Source organism: Aedes albopictus, chromosome 3 (assembly GCF_035046485.1).
Source record: "Aedes albopictus strain Foshan chromosome 3, AalbF5, whole genome shotgun sequence".
Taxonomy (NCBI): Eukaryota; Metazoa; Arthropoda; class Insecta; order Diptera; family Culicidae; genus Aedes; species Aedes albopictus.
Window position 1 is genome coordinate 259,302,799 of NC_085138.1, and position 17,645 is coordinate 259,320,443.

The 17,645-nt window shown below is 43.1% G+C and overlaps 2 protein-coding genes across 2 annotated transcripts in view; both read left to right on the forward strand.

Moving 5' to 3' along the window:
• The window catches only part of LOC109424482 (FGFR1 oncogene partner 2 homolog), a 434,776-nt gene that overhangs the window by 36,817 nt on the left and 380,314 nt on the right, over positions 1–17,645 (forward strand). The gene's annotated exons all lie outside the window — the stretch shown is intronic.
• LOC109424483 (ubiquitin carboxyl-terminal hydrolase nonstop) lies at positions 2,661–5,020 on the forward strand. The gene is made up of 3 exons (XM_019699631.3): positions 2,661–4,186; positions 4,268–4,665; positions 4,736–5,020. The coding sequence occupies exons 1-3, from the start codon at positions 2,987–2,989 to the stop codon at positions 4,776–4,778; spliced, it is 1,641 nt and encodes a 546-aa protein (XP_019555176.2). The 5' UTR covers positions 2,661–2,986; the 3' UTR covers positions 4,779–5,020.

Consider the following 17,645-nt stretch of genomic DNA (forward strand, 5'->3'; position numbering starts at 1 on the left):
ACGACGGTGACGGCTACGATACTGCTGCTGGCGGTACAGATGAAGTGTTCACTGACAGCGACGACGAAGCGACTGTGGACATTGAAACGCCGATTGAACCGCGAAGATCCTCAAGAACCACGAAGGGAATCCTGCCGGAGCGTTACCGAGAAGTCACCAGCGTGACGAGTAATTCCGTAGCTGAACCCCGAAGCTACACCGAAGCGATCCAATGTCCCGAGAAGGAAGCATGGCAGGAAGCGATGAAGGAAGAAATCCAATCGTTGGAGGAGCACCAAACGTGGGAGCTGGTTCCACTGCCACCCGGAAGGAAGACCGTTGGATGTAAGTGGACGTTCAAAAAAAAAAAGCAGGACGAAAGCGGAAACACGGTGCGGTACAAGGCCAGGTTGGTCGCACAAGGTTTCACCCAACAGTACGGCACGGACTACGATGAGGTGTTTGCGCCTGTCGCGCGGCAAACCACCCTTTGCACGCTGCTGACCATCGCCAGTCGAGACGACATGTTGGTACAGCACTTGGACATCAAGACCGCCTATCTGTACGCCGATCTGAAGGAAGAAGTGTACATGCGACCACCACCAGGACTCAAGACGGGCGAGAAGGTATGCCGGTTGAAACGCAGCATCTACGGGCTGAAGCAGTCGGCTCGTGTCTGGAACCGGAAAATAGACGACACGTTCAAGAGAATGGGGTTCCATCCGTCGTCGTCCGACCCCTGCCTATACGTGAAGGAGAGCAACGGCAAGCGAAGCTACATTCTAATATACGTCGACGACATGTTGGTATGTTGCCATTCGAAACGTGAATTCGAAGCGATTACCAAGGCACTGGCGAAGCACTTCAAGTTTTCAAGTCTGGGAGAACTACGGCTGTTTCTCGGAATCCGCATTGACAAGCAAGACGGACACTACACCCTCAATCAAGCCGGGTACATCGACAGGATCGTGGAGCGGTTCGGGCACGAAAACGCAAAACCGTCCAAAATTCCACTCGACCCTGCTTACGTAAAGCAAAAGGAGGAGGAAGAGCTGCCAGCCAACGAATCGTACCGCAGCTTGGTGGGCAGTTTGCTCTACGTTGCGGTCAACTCCCGACCGGACATCTGCCTCAGCACATCGCTTCTCGGCAGAAAGGTATCCAAGCCAACCAATCGGGACTAGACCGAGGCGAAACGGGTATTGAGGTACCTCAAATCGACGAAGGACTTGTGTCTCCACTTGGGGTCCGGAAACGAAGATCTGGAGTGTTTCGTCGATGCTGATTGGGCCGGTGATGAAGCGGACCGAAAATCCAATTCCGGATTCCTGATCAAGTTCGGTGGCGGGCTGGTAAGTTGGGGCACTCGCAAGCAAACCTGCGTTGCACTTTCTTCCACAGAAGCCGAGTTCGTGGCTCTCGCCGAGGGATGCCAGGAATTGCTGTGGATGCGGAAGCTTCTGGACGAACTCAACGAGAAACCAGCTTCTCCGACCGTTGTGTGGGAGGACAACCAATCCTGCATCAAGATGGTCGAATCGGATCGGTTGCAGAAAAGGTCCAAGCACATCGACACCAAACATGCTTTCACCCGGGATCTCCAGCAGCAAGGTATCATCGGCTTGCAGTATCTATCGACCGACAAGATGGAAGCCGATCTGATGACCAAGCCGTTGGAACGCGTGAAGTTGGAGCGACACCGTGACGCAATCGGAGTCCGTGGCAACCTGGGCGCCGAGCGTTAACCGTTCGCTTCGTTGAGGAGCAGTGTTGTGCGTTGATTCAAATCACGTACAACGAAGCAACCTAGAATTAATTTGAAATCAATCAAAGCAATCTTGTACTTTTAGTAAAATAAATTTTCTTCAGTCTCTGTTCATTTTCCAATCAAACCAGACGGTTTTTAATCCCACTGCAACCTACAACAAAAATAACAGAGTTGCATGTCTTCTTGATAAAGTAGTCTTCAATAAAAGTGCGATATTTATTGTATTAAATCGTTCCGGTGTCTTCACCGCACTTATATTATCGTCGCACCACCAAATCGAAGTCGTCGCTAGAAGCACTTGCGAAGTTGCAGCTGCGAAGTAAATTTGAATCTATTTTTTCTGTTGCGCATCATTAAGCTAATTAAGAGCAACAATATGCACTAATCCAAATTGAGTTGCGACATTTCTAAGTAGGTTAAAAATCAATTTTCGCACGTTCGGTCACTTCGTATTTCGACCAAAAGCATAATACATCATGAGCTAATGAATAAATGCGGTGAAGACACCGGAACGATCTGACACTTGATCTGACACCAAATCGCACTTTTATTTAAGATTCCGACGAGCACTTCCTCCCTTTTAACTGCGCAATGAGCAATATAATTTTAAATTTTTAAATCTTTTGTCCCGCCCAAAGAAACTTCGCAGGATATTTGCGTCTGCTAAAGACATTTTTTTATAGCAGACATCTGTTAGATATCTGACAGCAATTTCCATGCGGGTCGTGCGCCAGTGTAAACATCCTAGGTGTAAACCCATGTAAACTGCAGCATGAGACCTTTTATTTATTTTGAAGCGAAACGTCAAGCGCAAACAAAAAATCAGTAAATCCACCTGGCCGCTGACGCGATGATGACTCTGATGATGATTTTTGTTGTTGTTGCTTTTAGTGCTTGGTGCGGAACGACGGATGGAAAGAGTGTTGTAAAGAGCATTGATGTCGCATTTTGTCGGCACTTTTTACGCAGGCAAAAACAAAAAATAAATAAGTATTTTAGTTAGTTTTATAACTTTTAAGTGTGGAATATTAGTGGAGAAGAAGATCTGCTCAAACCGGAGAGTTGTATGGCAGGGTTAGTCCGGTTGTCGTCCGGTGTTTGTGATTCGTTCGGCATTCGCGTTATCAGACAGTCAGACGACGACGACGAGTGTGAAGAAGTGTGAGGTCAGCGGAACTCAAGTGGAACATCATCGCACCGCATAGAGATATAAAAAATTTAGCTTCCAAAGCCGAGGAAATGTCCGATCACGGCTGTGCCCATTTCACGGCGTTCGTCAAGGAGTACGGGCTGGAGTCGTTCAGCGTGGTGCACGCGTATTTCAGTGCCTGCATCAACAAGGAAGCCCGGCGAAGAAAGGCTCTGTCCTGCTTGTGCTACAAGTGTGGTGGTTCCGGGCCGCAGCTGTATTCGTGCTTGCACTGTATCTACTTTGGATGCAAGGGGGCCCACATCAACGACCACTGCAAGCAAACCAAGCATTACATTGTGCTGGAGCTGTGCTACGGCATGATCTACTGCTATCAGTGCAAGGACTTTACGTACGATAGCGAGTGCCAAGCAATAGCCGAGAAGCACATCCGGAAGGAGGCTAAGAGTTTGAACAAAAGCTTGTCCTGGCGGCCGTGGTCTCCCTCGAAGGTGGAGATTGATTTGTTGCTGAAGAATCCCAAACGCCGGCATGTGACCGCTTTCACCAGTATCGGATTGCGGGGATTGCTGAATCTAGGATCTACCTGCTTCATGAACTGCATTGTACAAGCTCTGATTCATACGCCTCTGCTCAGAGACTACTTTCTTTCCGAGAGACACGAATGCACGGCAAAAACCGCCGCTAAATGTCTCGTATGTGAAGTATCCAGACTGTTCCAGGAGTTCTACTCCGGTGCCAGAGGTCCCCTTTCCCTGCATAGACTGCTGCATTTAATATGGAACCATGCCCGACACCTCGCCGGATATGAACAACAGGATGCTCACGAGTTCTTTATTGCCACGCTGGATGTCCTCCATCGCCACTGTAAGATATCGATGAATGAAATGGCCGCTGCGGCTTCGGCGGCATCCACGGACAAATCAAAGCCGCAGTTTCAGCAGCCGGACAATCCCACCCACTGTAATTGTATCATCGATCAGATTTTCACCGGGGGCCTTCAGAGCGACGTGGTTTGTCAGGCTTGCAACGGAGTGTCCACTACCATCGATCCGTTTTGGGACATTTCGCTCGATTTGGGTGAAGCCCAGAACCAGGGATACGGCGGACCGCCAAAGTCGCTGATTGACTGCCTGGAACGGTTCACCCGGGCGGAGCATTTGGGATCGAGCGCCAAGATTAAATGCTCGAGCTGTAAGAGCTACCAGGAATCGACGAAACAACTGTCCATGAGAACACTGCCAATTGTCGCCAGCTTCCATCTGAAGCGCTTCGAACATTCTAGTCTGGTAAGTGAGGCCGTTGAAAATGATAACATATTTGAAAAGCAAATAAGTCCTTACATTGCAACACGTTCTTTGTAATTTCAGATCGACAAAAAGATCTCGACCTTTATCTCATTCCCATCGGAGCTGGACATGACTCCGTTCATGTCGAAAAAGAAGTCTGAACAGCAACCGTCCCCGGGGGCGTCCTCTTCCTCCTCGTCGTCGAAATCAAAGTCTTCGGATCGGAAGCAAGCTGCTGCCGGCGGTGGCAGTACAAGTGCAAGTACAAGCACTGCCGCAAACAACGAAGATGACCACGGTCGTCATCACCACGATACCAGCGATTTCCGCTACTCGTTGTACGCGGTCATCAACCACGTGGGAACGTTGGACGCCGGCCACTACACGGCCTACGTCCGACACCAGAAGGACATATGGGTGAAATGTGACGACCACATTATAACGACTGCCACACTCAAGCAGGTGCTAGATAGCGAAGGGTATGGTTTAATGAAAATTGATAAACCGTGAGCAAACTCAGATAATCTTCTTTTTTTCTATTCTTTTCAGCTACCTATTGTTTTACCACAAGAAAATCCTAGAGTACGAATAAGTTATGAGCAGAACGAACACGTAATGCTCAGCATAGTGAGTGGCCAAGCCAACAGAGACGAAAGCAGACCGGAACGAGTGTGATTCAAGTGCGGGGTGAAAGACTAGCTGCAAACAGCGCGATGACTACCCTGGATGAGATTCTTCTGTTCCAGATCAAACTCTCCTACAACAAACAACCTATTTTAGTATTAGATTGTATCGATAATTGTGGAATAAAATGACTTTCGTTTTTAAAAGCAATGAGTTTAGAGGAAATCATTTAGTAGAATGAATTAAGAACGATTAATACTCTGAAACGCTACGGAAACTCGATTAGATCAATATAGTTGAGCCAATATTCCAATTTGTTAGAGTAGGCAAGCATTGCTCAAATCTGCTAAACTGTTCTTCACACTACGTACGACAGCCTATTACAAAAAATACGAAATACTACAAATGCACAATAAAATATAACATCTTGTAGTAGAACACTACAAATGTTTTATAACGCATGAGGACTTCACATGTGAACACAACACAACACAGCACATATATTTTGCCCTGTTACCCTAATGAATAACAATTTCCGAATCCAGGATGACGAGGTTTCGTAATTGACATCGTAGGGTAGTGGAGGTATTTTGGACCGGGCAGGTATTTTGGCCCGCTTGGGAATTTTTATGATATTTATCACATAATCTACTACTAAATCTTGGTAGATTTTTATTGGAACACGGAAAGTATTCAACTATGTGATGACCTTCATTTTGGATGTCATTTAAACATGCTGTTCAGTATCAAAAATATAGACTGTTTCAGAAATTATAAATACACTTTGTTTATTAAATTAAATGAACTGTTCTAATGATTTCTACCAACTTCTTTCAGAGTATAGCATATTGTACTCCATTTTTTTATATTTCCTTTCAATTGTCTTGATATTTTAAAGAACAGTCAAGTTCTCTAACAAATAACTTAATTTTTCAAATTTGCATTTGCACAAAGGTGTTTTTTAATGATTTCAACATTATTTATCACTAAATACCAAAAATTATCTAAATTTTTATCACATTCGCTTTCTCAACAAGTTGTCTAAGGAATGCCTTGATAAAAGTTTGGGAAAAATCGATAAAGGCATTTCCACAACATTTTTTCGGAGATCAAGTTTCTCATTTTTTAAGGTTTTCTACGGAACATAAGAACTACCACCCAGTTTCTTAGCTTTCCGTTATGCATTTAATCTAAACAAACTTTCTTTTTTCAGCTCATTCGATCCTTCAGATGGCAAAGCTTGTCAAACCATAAAAACGAATGCAGTAAGCAGTAATTAAGACATTCGTTTGCTTAACGTTTGTTGCTACTGGTGTTGTTGAGAAATTTAAAACAAAAATTTTTGTCAATTTCTTGATTTTGCTTTGGCTGACCAAGCCATGTGGGAAATTACACTGTTGAAAATGCTTTGACATCCATGTGCACAACAGAACATGTGCTCGATGAACAAATTGAGATTTGAAATTATGAAAAGAAATCCACGTACTCCGGTGAGACTCGAACTCACGACTCCCAATTCGCTAGACGGGCGCTTCTATTCCTTCAAGCTACGGAGTCACTCGACTATCTCCGTCGCCAGCAGGCCTAGAACTGAACTCGATTCCACAATCGCACATGGTTATCTTCTTTTCACAATCCAAACCCCCTTCGGATGGGATTAGATGAACATCTAACACATTGTCTGTTGTGCACATGTATGTCAAAGCGGGAGAGGAAGTTATTTTTAATTGTCGAGAGCTTCGGGCACTGCCTTCCAATCACTTATTGGTATGGCAATTAGTGTGCAGTCGGACTCTCGACGGGTCGGTCCTCGGCCGACCGAATACGGTAAGGGTGACCGTAGCACCTTACAAATGTCAATTTCTTGATTTTGCTTTGGCTGACCAAGCCATGTGGGAAATTACACTGTTGAAAATGCTTTGACATCCATGTGCACAACAGAACATGTGCTCGATGAACAAATTGAGATTTGAAATTATGAAAAGAAATCCACGTACTCCGGTGAGACTCGAACTCACGACTCCCAATTCGCTAGACGGGCGCTTCTATTCCTTCAAGCTACGGAGTCACTCGACTATCTCCGTCGCCAGCAGGCCTAGAACTGAACTCGATTCCACAATCGCACATGGTTATCTTCTTTTCACAATCCAAACCCCCTTCGGATGGGATTAGATGAACATCTAACACATTGTCTGTTGTGCACATGTATGTCAAAGCGGGAGAGGAAGTTATTTTTAATTGTCGAGAGCTTCGGGCACTGCCTTCCAATCACTTATTGGTATGGCAATTAGTGTGCAGTCGGACTCTCGACGGGTCGGTCCTCGGCCGACCGAATACGGTAAGGGTGACCGTAGCACCTTACAAATGTCAATTTCTTGATTTTGCTTTGGCTGACCAAGCCATGTGGGAAATTACACTGTTGAAAATGCTTTGACATCCATGTGCACAACAGAACATGTGCTCGATGAACAAATTGAGATTTGAAATTATGAAAAGAAATCCACGTACTCCGGTGAGACTCGAACTCACGACTCCCAATTCGCTAGACGGGCGCTTCTATTCCTTCAAGCTACGGAGTCACTCGACTATCTCCGTCGCCAGCAGGCCTAGAACTGAACTCGATTCCACAATCGCACATGGTTATCTTCTTTTCACAATCCAAACCCCCTTCGGATGGGATTAGATGAACATCTAACACATTGTCTGTTGTGCACATGTATGTCAAAGCGGGAGAGGAAGTTATTTTTAATTGTCGAGAGCTTCGGGCACTGCCTTCCAATCACTTATTGGTATGGCAATTAGTGTGCAGTCGGACTCTCGACGGGTCGGTCCTCGGCCGACCGAATACGGTAAGGGTGACCGTAGCACCTTACAAATGTCAATTTCTTGATTTTGCTTTGGCTGACCAAGCCATGTGGGAAATTACACTGTTGAAAATGCTTTGACATCCATGTGCACAACAGAACATGTGCTCGATGAACAAATTGAGATTTGAAATTATGAAAAGAAATCCACGTACTCCGGTGAGACTCGAACTCACGACTCCCAATTCGCTAGACGGGCGCTTCTATTCCTTCAAGCTACGGAGTCACTCGACTATCTCCGTCGCCAGCAGGCCTAGAACTGAACTCGATTCCACAATCGCACATGGTTATCTTCTTTTCACAATCCAAACCCCCTTCGGATGGGATTAGATGAACATCTAACACATTGTCTGTTGTGCACATGTATGTCAAAGCGGGAGAGGAAGTTATTTTTAATTGTCGAGAGCTTCGGGCACTGCCTTCCAATCACTTATTGGTATGGCAATTAGTGTGCAGTCGGACTCTCGACGGGTCGGTCCTCGGCCGACCGAATACGGTAAGGGTGACCGTAGCACCTTACAAATGTCAATTTCTTGATTTTGCTTTGGCTGACCAAGCCATGTGGGAAATTACACTGTTGAAAATGCTTTGACATCCATGTGCACAACAGAACATGTGCTCGATGAACAAATTGAGATTTGAAATTATGAAAAGAAATCCACGTACTCCGGTGAGACTCGAACTCACGACTCCCAATTCGCTAGACGGGCGCTTCTATTCCTTCAAGCTACGGAGTCACTCGACTATCTCCGTCGCCAGCAGGCCTAGAACTGAACTCGATTCCACAATCGCACATGGTTATCTTCTTTTCACAATCCAAACCCCCTTCGGATGGGATTAGATGAACATCTAACACATTGTCTGTTGTGCACATGTATGTCAAAGCGGGAGAGGAAGTTATTTTTAATTGTCGAGAGCTTCGGGCACTGCCTTCCAATCACTTATTGGTATGGCAATTAGTGTGCAGTCGGACTCTCGACGGGTCGGTCCTCGGCCGACCGAATACGGTAAGGGTGACCGTAGCACCTTACAAATGTCAATTTCTTGATTTTGCTTTGGCTGACCAAGCCATGTGGGAAATTACACTGTTGAAAATGCTTTGACATCCATGTGCACAACAGAACATGTGCTCGATGAACAAATTGAGATTTGAAATTATGAAAAGAAATCCACGTACTCCGGTGAGACTCGAACTCACGACTCCCAATTCGCTAGACGGGCGCTTCTATTCCTTCAAGCTACGGAGTCACTCGACTATCTCCGTCGCCAGCAGGCCTAGAACTGAACTCGATTCCACAATCGCACATGGTTATCTTCTTTTCACAATCCAAACCCCCTTCGGATGGGATTAGATGAACATCTAACACATTGTCTGTTGTGCACATGTATGTCAAAGCGGGAGAGGAAGTTATTTTTAATTGTCGAGAGCTTCGGGCACTGCCTTCCAATCACTTATTGGTATGGCAATTAGTGTGCAGTCGGACTCTCGACGGGTCGGTCGGATGTCAAAGCATTTTCAACAGTGTAATTTCCCACATGGCTTGGTCAGCCAAAGCAAAATCAAGAAATTGACATTTGTAAGGTGCTACGGTCACCCTTACCGTATTCGGTCGGCCGAGGACCGACCCGTCGAGAGTCCGACTGCACACTAATTGCCATACCAATAAGTGATTGGAAGGCAGTGCCCGAAGCTCTCGACAATTAAAAATAACTTCCTCTCCCGCTTTGACATACATGTGCACAACAGACAATGTGTTAGATGTTCATCTAATCCCATCCGAAGGGGGTTTGGATTGTGAAAAGAAGATAACCATGTGCGATTGTGGAATCGAGTTCAGTTCTAGGCCTGCTGGCGACGGAGATAGTCGAGTGACTCCGTAGCTTGAAGGAATAGAAGCGCCCGTCTAGCGAATTGGGAGTCGTGAGTTCGAGTCTCACCGGAGTACGTGGATTTCTTTTCATAATTTCAAATCTCAATTTGTTCATCGAGCACATGTTCTGTTGTGCACATGGATGTCAAAGCATTTTCAACAGTGTAATTTCCCACATGGCTTGGTCAGCCAAAGCAAAATCAAGAAATTGACATTTGTAAGGTGCTACGGTCACCCTTACCGTATTCGGTCGGCCGAGGACCGACCCGTCGAGAGTCCGACTGCACACTAATTGCCATACCAATAAGTGATTGGAAGGCAGTGCCCGAAGCTCTCGACAATTAAAAATAACTTCCTCTCCCGCTTTGACATACATGTGCACAACAGACAATGTGTTAGATGTTCATCTAATCCCATCCGAAGGGGGTTTGGATTGTGAAAAGAAGATAACCATGTGCGATTGTGGAATCGAGTTCAGTTCTAGGCCTGCTGGCGACGGAGATAGTCGAGTGACTCCGTAGCTTGAAGGAATAGAAGCGCCCGTCTAGCGAATTGGGAGTCGTGAGTTCGAGTCTCACCGGAGTACGTGGATTTCTTTTCATAATTTCAAATCTCAATTTGTTCATCGAGCACATGTTCTGTTGTGCACATGGATGTCAAAGCATTTTCAACAGTGTAATTTCCCACATGGCTTGGTCAGCCAAAGCAAAATCAAGAAATTGACATTTGTAAGGTGCTACGGTCACCCTTACCGTATTCGGTCGGCCGAGGACCGACCCGTCGAGAGTCCGACTGCACACTAATTGCCATACCAATAAGTGATTGGAAGGCAGTGCCCGAAGCTCTCGACAATTAAAAATAACTTCCTCTCCCGCTTTGACATACATGTGCACAACAGACAATGTGTTAGATGTTCATCTAATCCCATCCGAAGGGGGTTTGGATTGTGAAAAGAAGATAACCATGTGCGATTGTGGAATCGAGTTCAGTTCTAGGCCTGCTGGCGACGGAGATAGTCGAGTGACTCCGTAGCTTGAAGGAATAGAAGCGCCCGTCTAGCGAATTGGGAGTCGTGAGTTCGAGTCTCACCGGAGTACGTGGATTTCTTTTCATAATTTCAAATCTCAATTTGTTCATCGAGCACATGTTCTGTTGTGCACATGGATGTCAAAGCATTTTCAACAGTGTAATTTCCCACATGGCTTGGTCAGCCAAAGCAAAATCAAGAAATTGACATTTGTAAGGTGCTACGGTCACCCTTACCGTATTCGGTCGGCCGAGGACCGACCCGTCGAGAGTCCGACTGCACACTAATTGCCATACCAATAAGTGATTGGAAGGCAGTGCCCGAAGCTCTCGACAATTAAAAATAACTTCCTCTCCCGCTTTGACATACATGTGCACAACAGACAATGTGTTAGATGTTCATCTAATCCCATCCGAAGGGGGTTTGGATTGTGAAAAGAAGATAACCATGTGCGATTGTGGAATCGAGTTCAGTTCTAGGCCTGCTGGCGACGGAGATAGTCGAGTGACTCCGTAGCTTGAAGGAATAGAAGCGCCCGTCTAGCGAATTGGGAGTCGTGAGTTCGAGTCTCACCGGAGTACGTGGATTTCTTTTCATAATTTCAAATCTCAATTTGTTCATCGAGCACATGTTCTGTTGTGCACATGGATGTCAAAGCATTTTCAACAGTGTAATTTCCCACATGGCTTGGTCAGCCAAAGCAAAATCAAGAAATTGACATTTGTAAGGTGCTACGGTCACCCTTACCGTATTCGGTCGGCCGAGGACCGACCCGTCGAGAGTCCGACTGCACACTAATTGCCATACCAATAAGTGATTGGAAGGCAGTGCCCGAAGCTCTCGACAATTAAAAATAACTTCCTCTCCCGCTTTGACATACATGTGCACAACAGACAATGTGTTAGATGTTCATCTAATCCCATCCGAAGGGGGTTTGGATTGTGAAAAGAAGATAACCATGTGCGATTGTGGAATCGAGTTCAGTTCTAGGCCTGCTGGCGACGGAGATAGTCGAGTGACTCCGTAGCTTGAAGGAATAGAAGCGCCCGTCTAGCGAATTGGGAGTCGTGAGTTCGAGTCTCACCGGAGTACGTGGATTTCTTTTCATAATTTCAAATCTCAATTTGTTCATCGAGCACATGTTCTGTTGTGCACATGGATGTCAAAGCATTTTCAACAGTGTAATTTCCCACATGGCTTGGTCAGCCAAAGCAAAATCAAGAAATTGACATTTGTAAGGTGCTACGGTCACCCTTACCGTATTCGGTCGGCCGAGGACCGACCCGTCGAGAGTCCGACTGCACACTAATTGCCATACCAATAAGTGATTGGAAGGCAGTGCCCGAAGCTCTCGACAATTAAAAATAACTTCCTCTCCCGCTTTGACATACATGTGCACAACAGACAATGTGTTAGATGTTCATCTAATCCCATCCGAAGGGGGTTTGGATTGTGAAAAGAAGATAACCATGTGCGATTGTGGAATCGAGTTCAGTTCTAGGCCTGCTGGCGACGGAGATAGTCGAGTGACTCCGTAGCTTGAAGGAATAGAAGCGCCCGTCTAGCGAATTGGGAGTCGTGAGTTCGAGTCTCACCGGAGTACGTGGATTTCTTTTCATAATTTCAAATCTCAATTTGTTCATCGAGCACATGTTCTGTTGTGCACATGGATGTCAAAGCATTTTCAACAGTGTAATTTCCCACATGGCTTGGTCAGCCAAAGCAAAATCAAGAAATTGACATTTGTAAGGTGCTACGGTCACCCTTACCGTATTCGGTCGGCCGAGGACCGACCCGTCGAGAGTCCGACTGCACACTAATTGCCATACCAATAAGTGATTGGAAGGCAGTGCCCGAAGCTCTCGACAATTAAAAATAACTTCCTCTCCCGCTTTGACATACATGTGCACAACAGACAATGTGTTAGATGTTCATCTAATCCCATCCGAAGGGGGTTTGGATTGTGAAAAGAAGATAACCATGTGCGATTGTGGAATCGAGTTCAGTTCTAGGCCTGCTGGCGACGGAGATAGTCGAGTGACTCCGTAGCTTGAAGGAATAGAAGCGCCCGTCTAGCGAATTGGGAGTCGTGAGTTCGAGTCTCACCGGAGTACGTGGATTTCTTTTCATAATTTCAAATCTCAATTTGTTCATCGAGCACATGTTCTGTTGTGCACATGGATGTCAAAGCATTTTCAACAGTGAAAAATTTTTGGTTTGAGAAGGCCCGTAATGGTGGTTCTTGATCAGATTTTCCAGTATAAATTACTCTAAGCAATTGAGAAATATCTTTTATTATCGATACAGCAATTTTTATTGTGTTTGGAAATAAAATATTTTATCTGTGAGATTTTTTTCTATTCTACTATGCTACATTTTTTGACTACTTTGTGCAACTTCAAATTTTGATCATCTTGTTTACAGAGCCCTATTTTTTTACTTTTACCAGAAACATCAACAAAATTGGTATTATTTGCTTCGTTGGCATGTTAACTATAAGAGCTATAAGAAACTTTTTTGGATAATGTGCTCAAATTGAAATGGCAGGTTATCGTTAGTGTATTTATAATTTCTGAAACAGTCTATAGAGAAAATGTTTTCACTTCCAATGAAACGCACGGAAAAGCACCAAAAATAAAGAAGGTGTCAAATTTGTAGTAAGCTTCGAAGAGGTATAAAATTTTACAAATTAATATTTATTTCATGTAAATGTAGTTAGGGCTTCGTAAGAACTCAATCATGGAGGAGTTAAGCACTGGGTCCATGCTTAAACTACAATTGTATCGCCCCAAGCAAACTTTTTACATGGATTGAATTGAAAATAATAAAATCTATCCTTTATCTACGGGGAAATAACAAAATATTGCCACTTTGAGGTTGTTATGAGCATTTTATTCGTTTTTATCTGAAAGAACATTGTGTTCCTAATGTTGCGGTATTTGTTCCTAATGTTGCGGTATCCCATTAAAATCATATGGGATCCCACTGATCTAACCGACGATTAGAGTTATGAGGTTTCGGTACTGAGGGATTAAACTAAAACCGAGATGTTTAGTTATGCACGCTCAAACGTAGACTGAGCTATTCTTTATTCTGTTCATCTCTTCGAACTGATCGTAAGTCGCAGGGCTGGTAACAATAGGAAGACAGCAGGAAACATATTAAGGATTTTTTTTAAAAAGGTTTTTTGGGCAAATCTTAAGCAAACAAATGGTGCAATCTCAAAATTTAAGCATAAAACATCTATTAAAAATACCTTCTGGTAACATTTCAGTCGAAAAAGTGCTCAATTGCCATTACCGCAACATTAGGTACTACCACAACGAAGGGAACAATTACCCTATGGCCAAAATATGTTCAACATAATCAGATGTGGACATATTTTGGGCTACCTGTCAGATCAATCTCTCCAGTTCCTTCTAAAGGGAGAAAACTTTCATAATCTTGCCAATGTAATGTGCTCTGAAAACAGATAAATAAGAATAAGTTGAGACCTCCCGTGATCATGTTTTACGTTTTTTTACAACGTGATTGTCATGGGTTCCATTTGTTCTAACAACTTTTCGCCATGTTAAAAATTTCAGGTATTCAGTCATCCAGCTTAAAACAGTTATCCTTCTCGGCAATAAGTTGATGACTGAGACAATGTGTAATCTAATGTATGTTTGACAAATTACGTACCATTGAAATTACTTTATTTTTGATGGCCTTCCCACTCATTACAATATGTGTGGAATGCACTTATATTTAACAAAATCACTAGAATTTCATACTTCATTTGAAGCGTTACGTAATTTATGCATGATGACTGACGTCATGCAATAAATTCACGCTTTGCGTAACATTTTTTTTATAAAACATCGTACTACAATGTTTAAAAAGTGGCGATTGCAACAACATTTCTTCATTTTTAACGTTACGTAATTTTAAACATTCCCTACCTCAATAAGTGAAAAAAAGTTGTAATACTCACGTAGTTTTACCTATGTGTGAAGTTTTGCTGAGGTGCCTTTATTTAATTATGCAATTAAAATTTAATGAGGTGGCCCAAAATATGTTCACTTGGTGGTCCAAAATAAAGTTAGGTGGTCCAAAATAGAAGCCCAAGACCCTTCAGGAGTTTTGATATTTCTTGTATTTACTACATACAACAATTTTGAGTTCTGGGGGGCCTTTTTCGACAGAAAACATGTTGCTCTAAGTAATGCCTACCGAAATTATCCATGTTTTATAGTGAAAACTTTCTTTTTCGCTGAATTGTTCATCCACTTCCTCCAAAATACCTCCCTTACCCTATTTTCTAGCCTTTTGTTTGCAGATATGCTTTCATATCTTGTGTTTTGTCTAGGAATTTTTAATCCCAAGGAGCATCCTAAATTGGGGTTTTAATACGAGACGTTTACATTTGGATGTCCCTGTTAGGGAACGATTCCCATATCTGATAGTTGATTTTCGCCCGAAATAATCTGGAAGTAGGCCATAGAAGTGAAACTGCTGAGTTCTCATTAGTGCTCATAAAGACACCAGAGCGCTATAAATGTGAAATAAAATTGAGGAGATACTTACAGGTTGGGACATGTGGAACTTGTAATAAGCCTCCCAGATTCCGCACAAATGCGGTGTCGGAGGGGGGGAGGGGTGGTCTTTTAAAGCCCAGTTAATTCCTAGGTTCGACATCTTAGCGGCTGGCGTCCAAGATGTTGACCATACATAATCCATGGACTGGCCATAGATCCACGAACGCCCGTAGTTTACAATCAACAAAGTTGGTTCCTTTGTCTGATCGGATTTTTACAGGGTAACCACGACGTTGGCCCAATTCACAATTATCGGCAGTAGCCAGTCAATGCTTTGATCAGCATGCTGCAATTTGCTTTGACAGATTTGTTAGATACTTCGCCACCCCTAGAGATTGCTCAGTACAAATTAATTGTTTTGTTTGACGACATGACTCCAAACTAGTTGCGGCCTAGGTGCCAATCTGAAGCTTTACCAACACTTCTAACAGTTTGTGAACTTTCAAGATAGGTTTAAATATCAACATGCAACTGTGTACAATGGTAATTAAACGTTTGAACCATTGTAGAATATTTTTATGGATATGTATGTATGTATACATTTTTACCTTAATTTGTTACATATACCGTACAAGAAATAGATGTTTGCTCGTAATAACACTATAATGTTAAAATCCTTGCCTATAATACTTATGACACACATGTGATACAAGAATCACTGTACAATTGCGCTTGAAATGAGTGCCATACTGAAAATTCTCTCAGTTCAAGTCAGTCTTGTTAGAAATTTCTTGACACTGCGTACCGTTGTACAGGAATCGTACTCGTATCACATGTCTGTCCGGGGTAAACATATCATTATGATCAACATTTTACTGTTTGTGTATCGAATAAAACTTTTTAGCAGAGTATATTAAGCTTTTCTGGGGAATGGATTTCTGGGGAATGGTGCATTCTGGGGAATGGATTTCTGGGGAATGGATTTCTGGGAAATGGTACATTCTGGGGAATGGTACATTCTGGGAAATGGTTTTCTGGGGAATGGAATTCTGGGGATTGGTATTCTGGGGAATGGTTTTCTGGGGAATGTTATAGAATCGGTTGTAACGTATATCGTGCTGCTAGTTCAGCCGATCGTGTGGATATCCCCAATATGGAGGAGCACGCTTACGATGAGCTGAGTGACCACGTGGATGATCGGCATTTTTCAGACCCGACAACGAATCCAGAGTTGCAGCGGAATAGTGTGTGATTCAAACGAGTAGTTAGTTCGTGCTAGACCCTCGATAGGGAATGCTATACGCAGGTTTTGATTTGTATTTTTGATAAATTGATCAATAAAGAATTAAATATGGATTTTGTTCGCTACAAGGTGTTGGTACAGACTTGACGATATCAAAATCAATGCTATTCAGATGCAAAATAATTTAAAGGCTCAATAGTGAATCGCATACCTTCCAAAACAAAAAAAAACATAAAATGCCAAGCAAGTCACAGAAATCAAAAGCGCCCGATTGTTTATTTTGTCAATTATAACAAACGGACACTCCTACCCTTTCCAAATCGCCAGTCACCCGGAAAAATGTCCCTTCAGTTCCGGAAAATATATGGTAAGTGGGGGCAGGATGGGTCACCTAAGAAATGGATCCCTATAACATTCTGTATATAAATCGCAATTCTCTGTTTTCTACCACGACTTCCAGATACACTAGTCAGCTATGATATAAGGGTATAGAAAGGTCATAAAGTTTGAAACCTGCTTCTTGACAAACAATTGTCAAAACATGACCCATCTTGCCCCACCTCATTTCTACGGGGGCAAGATGGGTCAGCTATCAGAAATTCGATTTTTCTCCAAAAAAAAATTGTACATCTTCTATTTTTTCTCTATACATCTAAGCTTCACATACGTACAGATTACATGAAAGAAGTGTTGAAACATATCGGTAGATTATTCTCAGAACTAGAATATTTTTGTTCAGGTAGCCATAAAAAACTTTGAAAACCTATATTTTTTGTTGAAAAATATTAAAGATATGTTCACAAATTTTCAGCGCTCTAGTCGCTTCGATAATGTAGGTCACATAATAGCCTTTCTATGAAAAATAAAACATTTTCAAAAACTATGCAAACATACCGAAAAATTAGGGTGACCCATCTTGCCCCGTCTACACATTACACGTAGTTATATAGAATGTATAGCATAAGGAGTATAACGAAAAAATATTTTATTTTTTTCTGCGTAAGGAACGTAAATAATTTTCAAAACAATATATCACTTTTTTGTGTATCCACGTCGTTCATCTAGGAAAATTATAGAAAGATTCAAAAAATAAATAGTACGATTGAAAACGGTACTGACCCATCTTGCCCCCACATACCATATTATTACCAATTAAGCCTTTAATCGAATTGTCCGCGTGGTCTTGTAGTACCCCTTAGGTAAAAATCAGTCATTGCCATACATATTAAATGCTAGACATGACCCCAAGGATAGCATTTGCATATGTGAAAGCTTTGCTGATGTGACTAGGGATGGAATCATTCATTTTCAAA

Bases quoted from the DNA above. Each gene is read 5' to 3' on its own strand.
- LOC109424483 (XM_019699631.3), top strand. From the start codon at position 2,987: ATGTCCGATCACGGCTGTGCCCATTTCACGGCGTTCGTCAAGGAGTAC. The intron at 4,187-4,267 runs GTAAGTGAGGCC...TTGTAATTTCAG, and splicing joins GCTTCGAACATTCTAGTCTG to ATCGACAAAAAGATCTCGAC. The intron at 4,666-4,735 runs GTATGGTTTAAT...TATTCTTTTCAG, and splicing joins CAGGTGCTAGATAGCGAAGG to CTACCTATTGTTTTACCACA.